This window comes from Hirundo rustica, chromosome Z (assembly GCF_015227805.2).
Source record: "Hirundo rustica isolate bHirRus1 chromosome Z, bHirRus1.pri.v3, whole genome shotgun sequence".
In the NCBI taxonomy this organism is placed as follows: domain Eukaryota; kingdom Metazoa; phylum Chordata; class Aves; order Passeriformes; family Hirundinidae; genus Hirundo; species Hirundo rustica.
Window position 1 is genome coordinate 61,088,491 of NC_053488.1, and position 22,227 is coordinate 61,110,717.

At 36.0% G+C, this 22,227-nt stretch overlaps 1 protein-coding gene across 9 annotated transcripts in view; it reads right to left on the minus strand.

Moving 5' to 3' along the window:
• Nucleotides 1-22,227, minus strand: part of CSNK1G3 (casein kinase 1 gamma 3) — a 77,649-nt gene that overhangs the window by 51,530 nt on the left and 3,892 nt on the right. For 6 of the 9 annotated variants that reach the window (XM_040089907.1, XM_040089906.1, XM_040089905.1 and 3 more), the window contains exons 2-4: nt 8,774-8,832; nt 6,198-6,614; nt 2,379-2,419 (exon numbers count right to left, since the gene is read on the minus strand). The exons of 1 other annotated variant lie outside the window; for it this stretch is intronic. In XM_040089907.1, coding sequence (XP_039945841.1) covers nt 2,379-2,419; nt 6,198-6,375 — 219 coding nt within the window. In that variant the 5' untranslated portion in view covers nt 6,376-6,614; nt 8,774-8,832. The remainder of the gene's footprint in view (nt 1-2,378; nt 2,420-6,197; nt 6,615-8,773; nt 8,833-22,227) is intronic. 2 more of the 9 variants (XM_040089904.1, XM_040089899.1) reach the window with 1 other exon arrangement.

Here is a 22,227-nt window from a genome sequence, read left to right on the forward strand (position 1 = left end):
TTTTTCACAAGTCTTGAAGCTGCCCTAAGCACCTTAATAGGAACATGCTTATGTAATTTTGTCCACAAGGGAAATATTAATTCAAAACAATTAAAAGGTTTGAGTCAAAAGTGTAAAACCTCTTGTAAAAAACACTTACTTTTAACATCAGAAGCATTCCTGAAAACGATTGTATAAACACATCCAGTCATTGCCCTTGAGAGAAACCCATATAGTCCTCCTGTATTGTTACCACTGATACACAAAACATCTGGCACAGGAGATGCCTTGTTGCTCATAAGACAACAGTAGGTCAACAATGAAATGCTACCATAAGGAATGTAAATACAATTTTAGGATACTACAGGAGAGATTACAACAACCACATCTGGCAAGGGTAATTGCTTAAACTATAATACAAACTTAATTCAAGTAACCCCATTCAGTAAGGCTAAACTTGAGCTGCAACAGATGCAAAACAGAGAACAAGTTAAGAGTGTCTCATTTACAGTAACAAAACAAGGGCTAAGCACAGGCCTAATAACTGCTCTGAAAGCACAAAAGTTGAAGTGCTAAAGAAAACAACAGCTTACATATAAAAAGGAAAATTATGATATGCCACTGTATTTATAACTGTCAGAAGAAAGTCTTGACTCTGTCTCAAATAAAAGAACAGGAAAAAAATACAAAATCCAAATAAATCCTACAGTTTAATGCAGCTGCTTTTAGCAGACTGAACCTTGTGACTCAAATCCCTTCTCATTTGGAAATAAGTATGTATCTGAAATACACACTGAAAAAGGGAGAACCATATTAAAAGAATCCACTAGTTCTACCTGCTAATAAATGTATTTTTATCTTATTATGATGATGCAGCTCCAGTGTTGATTTTCATTATGAGTCCTCCATTTGTTTTTCACTGCATAGACATTATATCTTTTCATGCCGCTAATATAAGAGGACAAATGGAAAAGCCCACTACATATTTAGAGTTCTTTCAGCACTAGTAGTAAATCACTGATATACTTAACTCTATTGGTTCTGTAGTGATGTCAAACTAGGTTACTTAATAAAGGTACTTCAGGCTTTTCACTTAGCTGGGAATAAGCAGCTCTACCATTGAGATATTTGGAAACCAAAAAAGTGGATGTTCCCAACAAACAGTATCATCTGTGACAGCTGAAAAGGGTTGAAATGGTAGCCAAGCTTGCTAAGTTGCACACGCAATAAAAACGCTTTTAACAAAAGGGATCTGATAAAAATGTTCTCTTGCTCTACATGATCAAGTAACTAGTGTTTAAAAAAAAACCCACTATCTTGCAATGTATTTTTAAATGTGCTTTGCAGTAGACAGCCTTTAACTAGAAGAATTCTCAGAATATTTTCAACTTTCACTAGACATACAGAATAAGTTCAAGACACACTAAAACAAAATTAGCGTAAATCTGATTTAACACATAACAACCCTCAAAACTGTATCCAATGTTGCTTTCTCATGTCATAACTTGCATGTTTTAAAAATTTTTACTACTCCCAAAATAATTATTTTCCAAAGCAAGGGGAGTGATACCAGTATTTTTCAAGGTTTTCTTATACGTTTGTATTGCTTTTCAGATTTCTTATCTAAAGCCATGTATTTCTGTTCCTACATTTTACCTTTCATTTTAGTATACTATGTAAAAGGTTCTGTGCTACTGCAGCAACAAGAAATTAACTGGAGTCCTACAAGCCCTACAAAGATTAAAAGTAACCAAGTAAATTTCATCATTAAAGACTTCAGTTATGAAAACAGTTATTTACCAAGAAGTTTAAAAAATCCAGAACCAGATTATGGTGTTACCAAAGTAGTTCTGATGACTGAGAACAAGCCAAACAATGAGGTATTAACACAATATCCAAAAGTATCATGTTTGCAAGTAAACATATTACACAGAATTGCAAATAAAACATATCTGCTCTAACCAGCAATTAGAGATGAAAAATACTTGGGAGCAGGAGTGTGGACATTAAAACACATGCAGTCTCAAGAATTTCTCGAATTTCTCTGTAGTCACCTGATGTTAAGATTCACAGTAAATTTGTTGTTCCTCTGCTTGTTGGACAACAAAAGAATCTACTAAGATGACTGCTGCAAAGGACATCCTTGAAGCAACATTAAACCATTACTGACTTCACAAACATAGATTTAACCTTGAAAACAGTGGCAACAATTAAAAACTAGTTTTACTCAATATCGCCAAACTATACAATTACAACTATCGCTAATTGCTTTTATCTAATTCAATGAAATCATACAAAAATATTATAGGTTTCAATTAAAGAAATCAAACCATTAACATCTGAAAGGAAAAATACAAATAGTTTCTCATCCCAAATCCGTTAAAAAAATATTAACTTACCAGCTTAATTGCCACATAGTCATTTGTGTATAAATTTTTTCCTTGAAAAGAAATAAAAACAAGAATGTGAGACATTGGCTTTTCTGTTCAAAGTAAATGCTATTTAAACACCAAGAAAGTCTTCAAAACATTTTTCACCTAAGGTTCTAGGTGTTGTGGCAGTGACTTAGGCAATGTGGGTTTATTAGTTCAATACTTTATCTTAAAAAGAATTTTTCCTTGAATAGTGTAAGAGGTGGAAATTTCACGGTTTCAAATATTCCACCAAGCTTGTGATATTTTTATGTACTAAAAAAAGGTTGAAAATTGGTATATCACAGTAACCAGAATGTGATATTCTACATTTTCATAATTATTGCTGAAAACTATTTGAAATTTATTTTTAAGTTGCAATATAATTTTGAAACATCAGCCACTAATTAGAACTAGAATTAACTAGTTAATTAATTAATTGAGGACTACTTTTTTCATCAATTATGCAATTTACTAAGCTAAAAGTTAGGACAGGACAATCATATTACTGACAGGTTCACACCATTTGGAAAATGTATCTGCTGTTTTAAAAGCGATTCTGTACCTGGATAAGAACTTTTCAATACGCATCACTTCAAACTGTATGCAACGACTAAAATGTTAAACAGGTTTTATAGGTGTAAAATTTAAAAATGGCAAACGAAGGAAAAATTAAGTTGCCACTTCCAAAAATTTTTGTTTCTCTATAATCTTCAAATGCATTTAGTGTATATTATTCCTAATGATAATCCTCTTTTTTTCTCTGTAGTATTACTCAGGTCTGAACTTCCTATATTTTGCTCAGTTTTGTTAAAGAAATCAAATGGAGAAAAGATATGGACCAAGACTAAAAAGTTCCCTATGAAGACAGTTACACAGAATCATGGATTATTCTGATCTGTGGGAGCCACAAGGATCACTGAGTCCAACTCTTAAGTGAATGGCTCACATAGGGATTGAGCCCACAACCATGCTTTGACCAAGTTACACCAATAGTCAAAGACTGGAGTGCTAATGATTCTTTTAAAAAATAGAGTACTCTTCTAAAGCTGAAACAAGATGCATTAAAAGCTTGCATCTCTTAGCCAATCAGCTTCACAAAAAGAAAAAAAAAAAAAATTACCTAAATTACCTGAGGGCTTCACAACAAACACATAATCAATATGAGCAGTACACCACAATCTGACTCACAAAAAGAAGTGTACTCCAAGACGTATGTAGGGACTAGAGTGGATATCCAGGCAGCCTAATTATTTCTTATCTGATGATCGTATCAGTTACATTATTGATAAAAAGTGTACTTTGTTTGAAGTTGTTTCCGTCTCTTTGCACGGTACTGCAATGTACAAGACACTAACGGAAACTCTTTCAGGAGCCCTGCTCATTCTATCTCTTAGATCTATACTTCACACTGCTGAGTAAGTAACAAATCCCATTACAGTTAAGTAACTGGATATTGAGTTTCAAAAGCTGTAATGACGTGCTTACTCTGAAGTAGCATCAGAAGGAACACTAACTTTCTCGTCTGGAAAGTCAGAGCAATTGTCTCTTTAAAATACAGCAGACACATATATATGACACCACTGTTGATGTGTCCACCACAGATATTGAGTAACGGATCAGCTGCAACAGCAACAAGTTCCCTCTTACTACCTGATTGATTTATCTTAACTATGTCAGTTTAATTTAACTATAACAAAGAGTCTTAAAATTAACAGCTCAATATCCAAACCAATTTAGTCCTTTGCAAGCTAATGGCTGAACATCACACGTAGGAATTTGCTACACACAGCCAATTTCCCATTTGATCCACAAAACCACTACTCAAGTCAGACCACCACTTGCTTATCAGGTGGAAGAACATCAGCTCCTGATACATCACTGAATTTTTATCTTTCTGAGCACAACTTCATCACTCTACAATTTTATTCTTCTTTTAAGACCCTCAGGACTAGCCCTAGGATACATGCTCAAAGTAAATTCCCATTTTCAGAAGTGCATATAAAAAACTAAGTGCTTGTGCATGTCTTTTATACAAAGGGTGCACAATAAGTACTTCCTACTGCAGTAAAGCAAATGAAAAAATAAAAAAAATAAATCAGAATCTGTAACAGCAACATTAACTCTTGCTTTCAGTAACTTACATTTAAAACATCTTACCTCACGTAAAAAAATAAAAAGGATTTGAAATATCTAGAAAATAAGCAAAACCCGCAGACATTAAAATGAGAAACATTTTAATAAAACAGCTGCACTTGTCCTGATGACTGTTGCAGGACAGTACACTGCCCCATAATCATCCTCCTATTTCTTTTATTTACTTGTTCTATTTTATTTCAGTACTATCAAACTATAAGTCTTAATTAATTTAGCGTTTTATAATCTATAATATATTAATAATTTAATATTTTATTTAAAATACATTCTTTCACTGTAACAGCTGCAAGTAAATGAGGTAATCAGATATTAATTTTTAATCAGCTCTATACTTTGTGACCAAAATAACAAAAAATTAACTTTACTAGTTCGCAGTTGCCTTTGTGTAAAATTAATCTTGCTAGTTTGATTTAGCTTATTGAGATGTCTGAAACAAAAATCTGGATTTAGAGGCGGCATGCAAAAATTTGGTAAGTGAGGAAGAACAACTTTTCAGCTTGATTTGCGGACTGCAAAGGCACAGATTCCACACTGTAAATGTCAAAATGTATCAATTTTGTTTAACTATTAATAACAAGAGTACTTATTACTGAGACTGCAAAATTCAGTGTCCTGTAGCAATACTGTCTACAGTGCCAATTTGTTAAATTTGTTTTCATCCTGACAGCCCCCAGAATGCACTATATTAAAACATATTATATTTTATGCAAGCACTATATCACAAATATTGTCTGAAGGACAATGAGTATTAGTTCTACCATAAGCAAAGATCAACAGAAGAACACCATCCTTTTAAATATCTAACTTAGGAACCCATCTCTATTTAATGCACGAAGCACTTTAACTCAACCCTTCTAACACTAAAAAAATTCCTGCCATTAAGCGTCAAGTTGGATTTATTAACACACACTTGAACTTACACATCTTGAAAACCCTGGCTCATCTTGCTGTTCATCCTGGAAATACAAGTCTCCAAAACTAAACATACAGTCTTCCAAAAGTACATTCCCAGCTTTGCTGCCCAAATTCTTCAGAATTCTATAGGTCCTTTTCAGTCTGTGCCTTCTCCACCACCTGATTCTCAGCCATCTGCTCATCAGAGAACTAAAGGAACTGAATTATCTCAGATTTTCTCTACAGATGGATTCTCACTGCTCTGTTTAGCAGCAACTCAATGTTTAGCCTCACTACATTAGAAAAGAAACCAAGGAATTTCCATGCTTGCTGGTATTAAAAACGCTGCAGTACCTGGTTACAGTATCTCCCAACAGATCTGCCAGACCTACAGGACAGGGATATGTCCAATACATTTACCCCTAAATATACCTCAATAAACTGCTTCAGGAAATCAGAAAAGACTTCTACAAAAATCATGATGCAACTGCCAGCATCTTGGAAAAGAAAACTGACTGCACATAGTTAGAAAATACTTTAGTACCAGAAAGTATCCTGCTATACAGATTCTTCATGTCATCGAGCTTGCACTGGCTGGGGTAAAGCCACGAAAGATGGGTTCAATATGCCTTGCACATCTGAAGCTTTAAGCCAGTTTGAAGAGGTGCACGGTATGCATGAAGAAATTTTCTTGCCTAGACTGCATAAAAATGGCCTTGAATAATGTAAACTGAAATAAAAAAATGAGGATCTTACCCAACCGCAGCTCTCCAAAATTACCACATCCAATTTTTTTACCAACTCTGAAGTTAGGGCCAACCATTAACACTCCAGAATTTGAAGAACCAGTTCCACGTGGATTATGGCCTGATCTCCCACTAGGCCGTGCCATCCTTTCATCTGGTTTGTCTTTGTCTTTCTTTTTATTTTCCATGTCAAGTTTACGGTACTCCACTTTGATTTATTCCTCTTTTTAAAAATCAGTATAAGCAAATTCCAGTTGGACAATGTGAGAATGAAAACATCATGAGTGAAGCGCCCAGCTGGTTACTGTCAGTAAGCAGACAACAGCAGCATGTTCATTCTGTTCTCAAAGTCTTGATGGTATCTGTAGTTAAAACGTTTTTCCAGAATGCATAACACCAGCAATATTTCCTAGTCTTTACAGGAATTCTGTTAAAAGAGAAACAAAGTTACTCAAGACACTAAGATTCTTGCACAAAATTACCTTTCCCTTCAACTAGTCACACAATTAAGCTTTAACTAATTATATTTGCTTTACAGAACTATTCTATTTCTAGAATGGAACAGCAAGAGACAGCAAAGTGACTCAAGTGTGCCAAACTTTCAAAACTGCAAGCAATAGTAATTTTTTTTTTTGCAACAAAAAAGCTCTATAAAACTTCTTCCTGATTAAACACACTTAAAATTGATGCTTGGGCACACTCACTTCATCTTATGCTCTTCAAAAGAAAGCATTTTATTTATTTTCCTTCAAATAGTATCTGTTGTTCTAAGCAAATGCTCAAGCTGCACAGTTATCGAAGATAACTGAAAAATATATTATATTTTCTGAATTGTAATTTCTGATACGCACAAATTATGAACTCATGGTAAGGACACTTGAGTTCTTTCAGTAACTCCTAGAATCTAAAACTATATTTACTTATTCTCCTCTACTATACTTCTGTCATAAATCTGCTTCCCTGCTCCCCTTCTCCCTTGTTTAGCATCATTACCCAGACACTAATTCCTACACTGATTTCAGCAAAAACAATGTCATTTTACTACTGTAATAAAGAACCACAAGAAAACAAAGAACCACAAGAAAGCTTTTGCTTTCAAATCTCAACTATAAGAATACTAGATATTGTTTTCTATTTGATGACAGTGGCGTAAAACCCTGTAATTCAAAAGGTCCTACACCAGAAAATTCCATGATGAGTTAAATAGTTGTCCAAAATAACTTTCCTACATTTGCTTCAATGCTGGGAATACTCTGCAGTAATGGAGAACATCATCTGGAAAAATGTATTTCATCTGCTACAGCAGATTTTAAAGGTAGCCACCAGGAACTTATTTTTAACACTTTGAGCTCAAGACACCTTCATTTTGTAAACCAATTTCTCACAAAGTAAAACTGCTACTCGCATCACAGCTTACCACAAAATTTCAAAAATTTAAGAGGTAGTAGTGAAAATATATCAAATAATATGAACAGTCACATTAATAGGTGCATCTGCTAACTCATACATAGTTACAGCACAGTTATAACTAGATGACATTTAAAAATCATTAATCAACAGCTGACTAACCTATTACCTGAACAGTAAAGTACATGGAAATTTGTCTGGCAAAGAAACATGACCACAATATTGTGGAAGGGAGAATGAAAGGCTTGTTCTGAAAGCAATCAAAAAAACAAAAATGCAGATTACAATCCAAGATGACTTGCGTAATTCAAGAGAAAAGGACTTCAACAGTGAGTAATGAAAGCTGTGGTGTTTTACAGTATAGACAGAAGCATTTAAGAGAAAAAGCCAGGCACATTACAACATAATATTGCAGGTTTTCAAGCATCACTACTAGATACCCTAAATTCACCTTCTAAACCACAGATCTCAAATGAATTAACTCAATGGCAAGCAATAGATAGTCTTCCCTCACCCACTAGGCTACAAAAGCTAGGGAAGAAATAAGAAAGCTAGACATTAATTGTGTTGAAGTACAACTTTAGGGTCACCATTCAGTTCTTAGAATGAAGGTCAGCACATTTAGTTGCAACAGAATGCAACTAAATATTTTAGGTACCAAAGAAAAGAAGACTTATATTCCATATCTTACTGGCTTATTCATAAAGGACTAACAATTAAGAATCCTAGAATTTTTAGTGTACCAAATACACTGCAAATAACATCAGTTTTGATTTCCAGAAATGTGTCTGTTATATGGACAAATCTATTACACAATAACTGATGTCCTCCCCTTTCCTCCTGTTAAACCAACAGATGCTCCAGTTACCTTACAGGTAAGCTTTCTTACATAAGCTGAATTAGTACCTTTTTATAAGATACCTGCTAAACAAACAACACAGGTCCCACACATTTTTCCCACGCTACATATCAAAAGACATGCAAGCGTTCCTGTCACAGTTTCTTCAGGACACAGCTGTTCTCTTACATTTTCCTAATAAAATAATCTACAACTAACTCAAAATAAGGTTAGCACTTGTGACTTTCTTAATTTTGAAATTCCTGTTCAATATTTTATTATGTATTTACCTTAAAAATACGAAAGCTTTTCATGGTTATATTAATTTGTATTGCACTTACCTATGACAGTGTTATAATGTTGATGGCAATATGTTTTCTCCACCATAATGCTCACAATTCTAAAGAAAAAGCATCAAAAGGCAAAGAAACATATTTATGTAGTATTTGTAATTACTTAGCATGTAAAAATTTCTTATTCAGAACGAAAGTACAGTTTTTGGAGCTGCATTCGTTCTCTTAGACTGTTAAGGAAGATGCAATAGATTTCTCTCAGACTCAACACAATTTTTAAGGCTCAGAAGTCAGACATAATTCAAAGGTGATCTGAATCATCTGAAGTGTAAAAGAAATAGAGTGTAAGCATTCTAAGTAACTTCAAAATAGTTTTCTTGCTATATGATAGTTATGGGCAATCTGTCTAAAAAACATGCAAAACAGCTTGATTTTCTGTTTAATTTTAATTTTTTTCATTTCTGCCTACATAAACGAGCACACTTAAACCATAAACTTCAGCCCAACATCAGGGAATATCATTAGGATCTAAATAATTGTTCTTAATGCAAAAAAAAAAAGACTAAATATCAGGATAATGGCAAACACACCATCAAAGCCAAGTTGACAAAGCAGTATCAGAAGAGGGAAATGACTGTGTTCAAGCATGAAGACAAAGAAGGCAAAAGAAGCTACTAAAAGGTCAAAATGGTATTACATGGAAGAAAAAGTAATTAGATCTTAATTATAAACTAAATCTATCATCTGTATAGACTGAAGATAAAAAATAAGATCGGATGTAAGCAAGTAACTTCAGAGTAGCTGACTTGCCAAATTAACAATAGATACCAGAGGGGGTTTTTTGGGGTTTTTTTTTGTTGTATTTTTGGGGGGTTTTTTGTGTGTGGTTTTGTTTTTTGTTTTGTTTTTGTTTTGTTTTTGTGTAATCTGATACTTGTCCAAGCACTGTAGAGAGACTGTGTGAAAAGTAAGGAGAGGCACAGCAAAGACGAGTAAGAAAAAATCACAATGGGGTTTCAATTGACTGACAAGTCACACACCTAACACTTGCAAAAGTATCCCTACATTAGAGCTATAAATCTACACCTCTCTAAATCTCTGCTTGAAAATGTCCCAATTAACACTACTGAAGACTACATGCCACATAAAAACCTTATTCTCTAGCAACAACTCTCTAGAACACTACATAAGGCAGAATAAAAGAGTAGTTCATTTAAGCATCTTCTTTATTCATACATTTCTCAAATGCCTGATCCTACAGCAGCAGCATGAACACCACTGTAATCATATGCAAGCTTACATGTTCCAAAGTGTTGTCATGACAATGCTCATACCCAAGTGTGCAAGTCACCTTTAAAAAAGAAAACACTTACTATCTACCTCTTTCATTTTCAATATTTACTCCTAAATCAACTAATTAAGAGAACACTAAAGCAGCGAAATAGAACATTCCCCTGCCCAGGAATGACAAACTGAAATGAAACATGCAACCATAACCGCTCTCCTTAGGTAACACAGGCATTACCCTTCACATTGTAATTACAAGATCATACATTACTGCTAAAATCACTATACTAACATTTTTGTCTATTTTTGAGAAAAGCACACAGTAGCAAAAGAGCTACAGAGGAAAATAAAAAATACTGATAGGGGTTTAAACTAGATTGAAGAAGGAAAAAGACAGGTTTGACAGTGATAAGCAATGGGATGGTATGCCAAAACTCAAGGGACTCAGTGCTAGTGAGATCCTTAAACTGGTCCATGAGGCGTGAGCTACAATGGATGATACCAACAAAATATTTCTACACCAACAAACACAGCATGAACATCATCACCGGAGTAAGTGAAACCTGGAAGGATAAGCCCCTTGACTGGAGTACCATGTTGGATGGCCACAAGCTCTCCAGGAGGGACAGGCAGGGCAGGAGAGCTGGAAGGGCTGGAAAGTAGCCTGAAGCCAGCGATAGCAGGCTGACAGTCTCTGAGTGAGGGTTAAGGGACAAAAAAATAATGTGGATGTCATCACAGGAGCAGACTACAGGCCACCTATCCAGGACAATGATTACAGAGAATTACTCTGTGAGGAACTAAGGGATACCTTCAAAACAACTGCTCTTGTCCTCATGGGAACATCAACTTGTTAGCAGATGTTAACTGGGAGCATCACACAGCTGACACAAATAGGTCCAGAATAGACCAGAATCTGGATAGCCTTATGATGCAGCTACTAATGGAGCCAGCTACAAAAGGTGCCCCCCTTGATTTGTTGCTTATTAAAAGGGAGGATCTCATAAACAAAGTAGTGACCGGTGGCCACAAAGTGACTGAGTTTGAAATCTCCATTATCAGAAGGAAAAGTGACAGCAAAATTTCAGACCTGGGCATGACAAGAGCTGACTTCCAGCTGTTTAGGGAACCAGTAAGGTGCTCTGAGAAAATGCTTTTAAACATGCTGGGGTCCATCAGATCTGGTCATTTTTTAAGCATCAACCCCCAGCAGCGCAGGAACAGTCCGTTCCAAACTGTGAGAAGTCATGCAGAGGAGGCAGAAGGCCAGCTTGGCTGAGCAGAAATCTTGTCTCAGAAACAAGGAAAAAAAGTGAGATGTAAGCGTGCCGGTATCATTGCCATTTGGGACAGCTCAAATAACAATACACAGAACTCCGGTTCCTTTGGAGGGCATTATAGCAAAATTATACTGAAAGACAAGCTCTTTTATACAGCATTTCGGTACAATGAATATTACTGTCTGTTTCAGACCAACGCCTCTCAGTATACATCTTTACCATAAACAAGATGGAAAAACACCAGGTGTCAGGAAGAAGATAGCTACAAGGATAGTTTTGGGTTCCTCCTTATGATTTCCCAGGTCAAAGTGAGAGAGTTACGTACTTGGCTTTTCCCACAGGCTTCAAGCTACTGCCTGGAGCCTAAAATCTAATTTCTGACCACTGTCAGTTCCCACGTGCCAGAAGCAAGGTCTGGTAAACAGAAGAACTACAGAGATGCTGCAACCAGCAGCAGGACCTGAGGGAGTGACCTGAAGTTATGTCAGGTGTTAGGCTGAATATCAAAAAAAGTTCTTCATCCAGAGAGTGTTTGGGCACTGGAACAGGCTTCCCAGGGAAGTGGTCTCAGCACCAACCTGACAGAGCTCAAGAAATGTTTAAGCAATGCTCTCAGGCACATGGTGTGACTCTTGGGGTATCCTGTGCTGGTCAGGAGTTCGACTTCAATGATTCTAGTGGGCCCCTTCCAATACAGGATATTTTATTATTTTATGAAACACGGTAAATGTGATATGTAATATAAAGTTAATTCAGTCTGAATTAAACTTTGTAAAATATAAAATGTACTTGGGATTTGAGAAACAGAATGTGAGGGGGACACGGAGCATTGAGAAATGAGGGGTTTCTGCCAGGAAACCATCAGAACACTCGTTTACTCAGTGAATAGAAGGAGTGACCAGATAAGACGTGTTCCCCCCCCAGAGATGAACCTGCTAATGACACAGCGATCAACACCAGATGGGTCTCTTATCTGCTCCAGCCGGGTTTTACATCTCTGAACACCACTCCGGAGAAAGCAATCAGGACATTGTTCCACCCCAAGAAACCTATTCAACTGACCGGAAACATGGACATGAATATCTGATGAAGCAAAAAAGGGACACGAGGAGTGAAGCAACTCCTCATCCTTAGCGAAAGACTGTAAAAAACCAGCAGATCGAGACATACTATGTGAACAAGGTAGATTCAGAGCCATAGAGTCCGTTTCTGTGTTCACCCAGTGCCGAAATCCGGATTTGACGCTGTTCCTTTTTAATTGTGGCTGTTAGAGACTGAGTTTAAGTCTCGAAATAAAATTCTGTATTTTGATTCATGAAATTGGGCTTGATCATTTATTATAGTAAAGAAACAGTCCTGGTTTCAGCACAAAGCATTTGAAATTCACTCAGCCTTTTGGCATTTTCATACCTCTGCAGTTTCTCACCTCTCAAGTGTCTGTTCACATACTTCTAATCCCAAGGGCTCATGATTTTTGGCAATGACAGTAATTTAGCAACACAGCTTCTCCTCACATCTTCTAGAAAAGTGCAGAGGAAGTTTCTAGTGCCTCTTCCACAGATTTCCAAAAGACTTTCTCTAACTACTTTCATGTCATTTTTTATGGGATACTTCACCTATTACAGTCTTCAACTGAGATTGACAACAGTCACATTCACTTCCCAAAGACCATTTCAATGTTACAAATACATTTGTATGGCAGAAAAAAATAATACAAAATTCTACCCAACAAAACTCTTTAGAAATACTTAGGAGTAGAAAATCTGAAATTCATACTACAAATCTGAAACCAAGTAATAGCTTAATTGTGAGACCATAATACAAAATTTAAATATTTCATCACCTATTTCTGTTATTATACCTCATGGAAAGCTCAAGCTGATTCTTTCTAGGTTAGTTATTACTGCATCATTTTCATTCACTTTTATATATACATCTCCATGCAACAGAGGAAATCGATGAAATTCCAAATCCACAGCAAACAGGCTCATAATAGAAGATCCCTTGAAAGTTTAGGACAGCAGTTTATAACTGTGAAAAAGTTTCCAGAAAGAATTGGAATTGCAAACTATCTCTAAAATTATATATAATTTAGTTAGATTGTTTATTTAAAATAAAAAATAAACATTTAATGACTAAGGAGTGGATTTCATTATTTTCACTTTAGTCTGATAAGAGAAATTCAGGCCTTCACCTGACTTTCATGTGACCCAAAGGAGTTGTGTTGCTATTCCAATAATTTATGCTACAAATAAATATGTCTATAGCTTCATTTTTTGTATAATATTTTCCTTAGCAAACTCTATATCATGGGTTGGCACAATTTTGTTTTCTGGATATAGAGAAATGTAAAATGTTTTTCCCTGCCCTAACCATAGCATAGGTTGAGGGGAGGAGGACAGGGACCTATCAGGGGGCGGGCTGGGATATTGGCAGCTGAGTTGACCAGTGAGAGGTGTCAGTGCGACTTTGGAAGGAACATTTAAAACTAATCTGCTGCTGATTGCGCGGTCTCTCATTTTAGAATCAGCAATGAGGTAACATCGGGGGGGTAGCGGGCGGCCTTGGGTCGGGCCTTGCTGCCCTTTTGGGCGGCCGGGCCGGGCCTGGCCGGGGCTCTGAGGGCCGCTGCCCGCACAGGGAGAGCCTGGGCCGGCTGAGCCCCTTTCCCTTGCTTGCGGGCAGGGGAGAGGGGCGGCTGCAGCTCGGCAGCGTGGGGCCGTGTGCTCAGACCGCGGCAGAAAGGGCCAAAACATGGCCCAGCTTAATCACGGCTGGCAGCAGAGAAAAGCAAGCCTGCAGCTCCGTAACAACTCTGAGCTGGACCGCCTTAGATGAGACCGAGGGGTGGAAAAAAGGACCTTTACCAGCTTCCTTTATCAGCACGGCCTTGCATTTTTTCTTCAGCCCTGCAGCCCGGTGTGTGCACGTGGCCTTTGCAAGCCTGAGCAGATTTAACCCTTTCTTAGCAACATGGAACTTTTAAAGCACAATTCTTCCTCAAGAGAAAGAAGAAAGAAAAACAGAAGGTACATGGAACAGACACTGCATGAAGTCAGTTAGGTGAGAAGTGAAAGAACTAAAAATATTGGAATAGGATTGAAGAAGTGGGCATTTTTAACCAGACTTTTCTAAGGTAAATTATGAAGAAATGAACTGTTCTTTGCAGCATCTTAGTATTATTTGGGTAGAATGCTATTCTAATCAAAATTAAGGACTGGTGTAATAGAGATTTATTTGGGAACTTTGAAAGCCCCTCTCCTGGGTCAAAAAGGAGGTCTCAGCCTTTTGAGACAAAGATAATTTTAGATCAGAAGAAGTATTCGTAAATAATACCCCAGATACACTGCGAAGCTCTGCGGATAGAGCATCACAGTCTGCGAAAATTCCGGGCGGCAGCAGATGTGCGTGTGACATTAAAAAAGACTAGACTCTTTTGTCTTGTAGCAAAAATCTTCATAAAAGATCTCAGAAGGACTCTTCTTCTAAAATAATGTGTAGTTATGTCTAAGTAGTGAAACTGACTAAAAATTCTAAGTTGTGTCTTTCTATGTTGTTCAATAAGAAAGTTAATAGTTTGTAAGAGGAAAGAAGCGTGTTGTTTTTGAAGTTTTGAAGTTTCATTCTGTTTTAAGTTTTTTTTCAACTTTTTTTTTCTATTCTTTTAGTATGTGTTAATAAAACTATTTTTTGTTCATTTTTAAGCTTAAGCCTGCTTTGTTTATTTTTCTCCTAATCTCTCCCTCCCACAAAAATATTAACACTAAAACCCCTACCTTAATTGGTCTTTCCACCCAGGATTAATAAATTAAACCCATTACACTCTAAAATAAAAAGTTGTTAAATAATTCATTGCATAATTTAAATAAATATAACTAAATTATTATGTCATAATTTTCCAGATTTCCGAAGCTGAAAAAATATGCAAAATCAGTAGCACTTTAGCCAAAACTAGAAAAAATGAGTGTGCTGAAATATTCAGTACATAAAACTTCCACAGATGGTACATACTCATGATATCAGCTTTGAAAAACAAAGAACATTTCCAAATAAATTTCTCCTGACACTATTTCTCTCCCCACCTATCAACAACCTGTATGAAATTTGCTCATTACTGAATCATTTTATAAGTCGTAGATGGTGCTCTTTATATGTGACCCTAACATAAAGAAAACTTACCCATCAATAACTCATTTTGCTTTCAACAATTTAATCTACTTCATATACCTGGGGAATTCCAAGCAAAATGGCATATGATTTTATAGCTTTTTAAAAAAATTTTAACATAAAAACAAAATATAGCTTGGCTCTATCTGCTCTTCGTATTTTCAAAAGGTAGTTAATTCACCAAAGACTATTTTATTCTCCCATTCCTTAGGTACTTATTCTGACTTCAATTAGGTAAACTACCTTGGAAGCACTGTAAAAAAATAGGCAAATACTCTGAAACAGCATCTTTTCCCTAAAACACCTAATATTTTGTAGCAGATGTGAACTAATCCAAGAAACAAGGATGGTCTCTTGCAGCTTCACATCGGAGGATCACTGGCTCCACAATAATAAAATAAGAAACACATGGATATACGAGAAGCGACAATGCACCTAAATAAGATCTTCACCAGGATCAACATTCAAGCCATCAACACCACTGCCACATCCTTTTCCTGCCACTTTGCCTTTCAAAATACTGAACTACAGATCTCACATTTGCTACATTTCCTTCACAGAGAAAAAGTACATAATATACCAATGTTTGAAATCCTTTCTAGAGTTCCATCAGCCAAGAGGGAGAACACACAAAGCAACTGCTACTTCTTGATCACATAAAATTCTTCACACTTCAGAAGACATGGGTGTTTATTTAAGAAGGCAAATATAATAACCTAATTTCAAAGGCAAATTAAATCTCTTAATAACAGATCATGCAGGAGCTTAACAGTGCAGTTTATTTCTCAGTGCGCATGGTCTCAAAACACTTATTTTGATTCATGCTCTTCAGCACTCCAAAGCAACTAACAGACCACAGTGCACATAAATTTTGTTTGCTTTACCAGAACTTCCAACAATACAAAGTTTGTATCTCAAGCACCTTCTACATTATCATTCCTTTTTTTACTTAAAGTCTCAGTTTGTCATAGATTCTTATTTTCACTTTCTAAAATTCAGACAATAGTACTGTTCTCACAGCATTCAGTCTTTTTCTACATCTGCCTTCTGTAACACCAATCTATCCTAGACTAAGCTAGGTTTTGCAAAACCAAGAACAGAATTTATTAATTTTGGTGTACAAATTAGACTATCAGCCTTCCTAAAAAATACGATTGCTTTAAGATGTGTATTTGCTTACTCTTACAGATATGTACGATCTTCCTTAGAAAACAAGGTTTTAAGTAACTGAATGTAAATCTACATACACAAAGTCTCAATCTACAAACACATGAATGAGATGCACTCAAAGAAGCAGCCTAATTGAAAGTGTCACAGTAAATCCAAGTATCTTTCTTATGAAGGAAAATTTACATAACCAAACCTTCTAAAAGGTCTTGTTTTCATCTCCAGCAGTAAATATATTAAATAAAAAATTACTTTTTTCTCTTACCATATCAACTGCCACACACTATTTTCAACAAAAACAATTAATTTGAGATTCTAGAATAAGCATTTCAATTTTCATGTATATAGGCATTTCCCAAGGGAAAGTTCATCAACAAACCACATATGGCCAAATATAATCCTCCTTTAATGCACAAAATCTAACAGCTTTATTAATGAATTTAATCAACCACTCATCTGTATAAGAACTAACCAAAAACCTACCTCATCTTTATTGAAGCTTGTTAAAGAAGTCTATTCTAGTTAAACTAGTGTAATTTTTCTTGTACCAAAGTTTAATGTCACATGAAAAAATATGAGGGCTGCCAATATCCAAAATTCAGTATCTGTTTCGTACACTTAATTTTGTCATTTGAAAGTCTACTACCTAATGAACAATAATGTATCCTTCTGCACCACCAACTGCCAGTTCTGGACAAAATGCTGTCACATCAGAAGACATGTACAGTACTGGGGATCACCCTAACTCAATACAATTTTTCCACAAATGACAACCTGGACTAACTATGTAGCAATTACGATCTCCAAGCAATCTCTTAATCTCTGTTAACTCTAAACAAACATCAGCTGAGATGGCTATGTTTTTATTCTCTCATTGATCTAGAAGGCAAGTTTGGTCCTAATCTACGAATTACACTTCATCATACGGTTTCATCACAAAATCCTACCAAGTTCACTTTACTATTCCACGCAAGTGCATGCAGTTACTTGGTTAAAACTTCTGTACATGAATTCTTCTTGAGCTTTTATATAATCACCATTTCAGAGTAAAAGCTGAAAGTCAGTTTTCAGAAAGGAGAGCCATAACACAGGGAATATTTTTTAGAAGTCTAATAATGCCACTAATAAAACTGATTTACTAAAAAGAGCACAGAAAAGACAAAACTGATGGTTAAGCAGTATTTCAATCATTTGTTTCTTCACTTTTCCACCACCACAACCATATAGACTTAAATGGGCTATACTGTCTACAGCTGACAGAAAGCTAGTGCTGAGCTGGCTAATACTACATAATGGAGGTTTCAATTTTCTGCATGAATAATTGTACCATGGCACACAACTGTTACAGCAACAGAAGGTTCAACAACAGAAAGGTTCAGATTAGCCTAAGGCTAAACCAAAGAAACTGTGAAGTTAATATGTCTAAAAATTAGAAAACAAGGCACAGAGTACTGCATCTCATCTTCAACTGTAACTACATCTGAAGACAAAATTAAGTACCATGGTGAAGCACCCCAGTGCCACATGAAAAAAAAACTCAAAACATTTCTGAGAGTCCAAAAGACACAACTTCTGTTTTCAGGTTAGATTTTGCATAGGCTGAAATACATAAGTTGCTCTAGAATTCCACAGTGATTGTGAAGATCAGTTTTCAAAATTAAAAGTATTTTTAGTTCTCTTACACAATTCCTTCTGTCACTTAGCTTTAATTACATGGTCAGATCCTACTTCAAGAATTTAAGACAGGAGACCAGTTCGAATTTAATAACTCTACATGTAAGGAAAGGGATAACTCACAGTACAGGAGAATATCTCCAGACTGAGTTTTGCAGCTACGAATCTGTCAAGGCTTTCTAATAATAACAAACTACATGGCAACCAAAAGATTCTGCTGTGTTAATAGTCTCCATAAACTAGACAGTACCTTCTACAGCAGTTACAAGTATTTTACTACAACATACTACTTGCAAATCTCTCACTCACACAGCTTTCACTGCAATGTATACCTAAAACATTTTGTTAAATTGAAAGTACAGTTCTATAGTCTTCAAAAGGTTGTAAAGCTTTTTTCTTGTGTTATAAGTTTAATATGGAATAAAACTGTATACATAAAGTCTCAGACACCACACCAAATGGAATTATGCTTGACACCTTCATATTGAAAGCATAAGATGCACAGTGAAACTAATTTAAGGAAAAACACTAGCCACATTTATGATCTTGGATTCATCATAAGTGATGTAATACAAAACATATTTAAACCAATGCCTTCCTACGGAACAAGTCACCCAGTGTTTTACACGAATTCAAACAACACTGAATACGAAATCATCTGATGTAAATTAAAAGTTCTGAGAACAAAATCTGATGCTCCAGACATCAGTTTTATCAAAGTCTGATGGCAGTTACTTAACTACATTGATTTTAAATCAAAAAATTCTCAAGCACTAAAATGAGAAAATGTCAGTATGTTGATGAGGGCACTTGTGTGTAGTAAACTCTTGACGTACTACTTAGGAAGATTAAGATAGAATCATTCCTCAAAAGTGTCAAAGTTAGCTAAACTTAGCTGTCTACAGATTAGCGTTCAATACCCACATAGCCCCAGTGTAGTAATTTCACCTTGCTGGATATCTTCCACATTTCCACAGAATTACCAGGCCACCCTCCAACACATCTTCAGCTCTCTTTCTTCACAAAACCCCTTCTCTCTTCCCATATTAAAATGTTCCCTTTTTGCTCAGTGAAGAGAGATTTCTATTGCTTCCCTAGTACTACAGGGAAGCTGCAAGTCAAACAGCTCTCAAGCTACTACCACACAAAGCATACAACATCCTTCCTTCACCATGGTAATGGTTAATAAATATCTGCTATCTAAATTGGTTTTTATGAAGTTTATGGGAACTTATCTTCACAGGCATTACAATCTAAGCTTGGTTAAAACTGCCCTAAAAATTTCACATTTCTACAGACAGCAGATGAGAAAGCTGCAGATCAAAAATATCACATTTCCTTAAAAAACAGACTTTCTCGGGGAAAATCTGAAGTACAATCAACTGAATTTATTTTAAGGTCTCACAGTTTTTTACATCAAAACAAAGAATAGTGAATGCTGTTGGAAAAATTAAAAGCAACAACAATCACTTCTGTAAAGACATATCTCTCAGTCTAAGAAAAGCTTAAGAGCAAATTTAGTTATTCTGTCTTCCTCTTGTCTGTTGGAAAAAGTCTGCCCTCCTTCTTTACTGTTAACCATGAATTCAAGTTTCATCATTACTGCCCGCCCTCTTTACTGTTAACCATAAATTCAAGGTGGGTTTTTTGGGGGGGTGGTTTTTTTGGTTTTTTTTCCCCCTCCAGATTTAGAGATGCCTCAGCCTGCCATCAGCAAATGTTACACAGAAACTTTAATAACCTGATACACTGAGCAACCTGCTCCTGGAACACTGCAAGCAATGAATGAGTGCCAACTGTGGTTTTCTTCCACAGAAAGTAAAAAACATTCTATACTGAACTTCTCTGTTCAGTAAGAAGAAAGCATTTGCAAGGTGCAACTAAGAAAATACTAGTGGTCAATGTTAGAAGTGCAACATGTCTCCCAAAACCCTTAAAGAAATCACATCCCCGACTTTAGCCGCTATAGTATTACTTCATCATCCCAAGATTACTGCACAATTATTTAAGATTTAAGAAAGCTGTATTTTTAAGGACATTATTTACATTTAAACTGACATCAAAAATATCAATACTACATGAAATTCAATATGCTCTTCATTATAAGCTAGCAGAACTCATCTAAAGCAACACTGAATACCTCTGAAGACTGTTTTATATCTTTACATTAAAACCTGTTGAAATATGCTAACAGTCATGTTAACTACTTTATTTAGGTTCAAATATAAAGACAAAAAATGTCCCTTAAATACAGAAAGATATTCACAGGAATCTTCTACACATAACAATACAGCTTTTAAATAGTACTTTCTTCTAGGCTGCAGATATGTGTCCTATCTGCACATATCTGCAGCCTAGACTAAATCACACCTTCTAGCATCACGAAGGAAACCTGCCAAGAAGCCCATGCTTTTAAAGCATTTTCTACAAAAATGCAGCTTTAAAAATTTAACAGATCCAACACTCACTAGGTAATAAGCACCTCAAGCTCAAAGACAAATGGAACCAAAAAGAACAGTTTTATGGGAACAACAGAACCACAGCCTGAAATTTGGAAAATGTAAAAGACAAGATGCACTTAGACAACTTTGATGGGTTAGTACAATGGCTCTCCTCCTACTGCATGTGGCACACTACCTACAGCTCCCGTTGGTCACCAGCCCCAGCACTCTCACACCTCAGTAAAGACATTGCTCACTCAGAGTATCAGAAAGCTCACAAACTCAGTAACTCACTACTGAACAGAAGCTGAATCAACCTAGTGGAGGATTCAAGAGACAGGATGAGGAACAAGAGTGGAGCTACAAAATTGCACAGCCAGAAATGGAGAAGGAGAACATATTTGAGAGAAGGGCCTTTCCAAAGGCCAGCAGCACAGCCACAACGATTGGTGTTTCATAGCCCATCAAGTGCACCCCTTCAAGGACACCATACCTCAGTGACCTTCATACATAAACTGTCACTCAAACACCACCTTCAACTCTGCTTCTGCTGTTCCATCTACACTCTGTTATGGCACAGGGTTTATTGAATAAAGAGCATGGCAACTCACAAATTACGCAATGACTAATTGCAGAGTACGAGAAGTGACAAACCACATACTACAAACTGAAATCTAAGCTCCACTTGTCATAAAACATCTGGGGTTTTTCGCCTCCTGAGAAGGACATCATCCTCCACTGTTGTAGTCTACATCCTGCCTTAATCAAAAACAACGTCTTTGGAAACACATGATTGATGAAGAATATAAATTACCACCCAGGGAACCTGGAGGAAAATAAAATCATTTACATGAAAATGACATTAAATTTACTTAACTTAATGACATCAAATTGCTAAGTTAAGTAAAACAGCTACTATAAAGTCTTGGTATATTAAAAGTTATGCTGGCTAGTAAGCTTACAGAGAAGATCCTAAAGCATAGGAAAAAATGTCTGTAGTCATATTAATGATGTCACACACAAAGTCAAATTAAGTAATAAATTTACTTGAATATGCAAATCTTACTTGTGTGTGTCATGGGCTTCTATGACCTACCATTATCTGAGTAAACATTTGGGCAAAGACAGTTCTGATTGATCAGTATGTCTCCTCCCATTCCTAACTCCACAGCACAAGGCATACCAGACACAAATGGCAAAATAACTGTTTTCACTTTACATACATAGAGAATATACTTATTTTGTACTGAATACTCTTCTTTGAACAGCCAAATGGGGATTTTAATCTATCTTAAATTTAAAACACCAGATAAAGGAAGTGGCGAACAGAGGGAAGCGTAGATGTTAAATATGTTCTCTGGAAGAGATAAGGAACACGCAGTTCAATAAACATCCTAGAAGAATACACTTGTAAACACATCTGAAATATTCTAAAATTGTTGTACATTTAATGTTGTATATTTACCACAAATATGTATATTTTTAC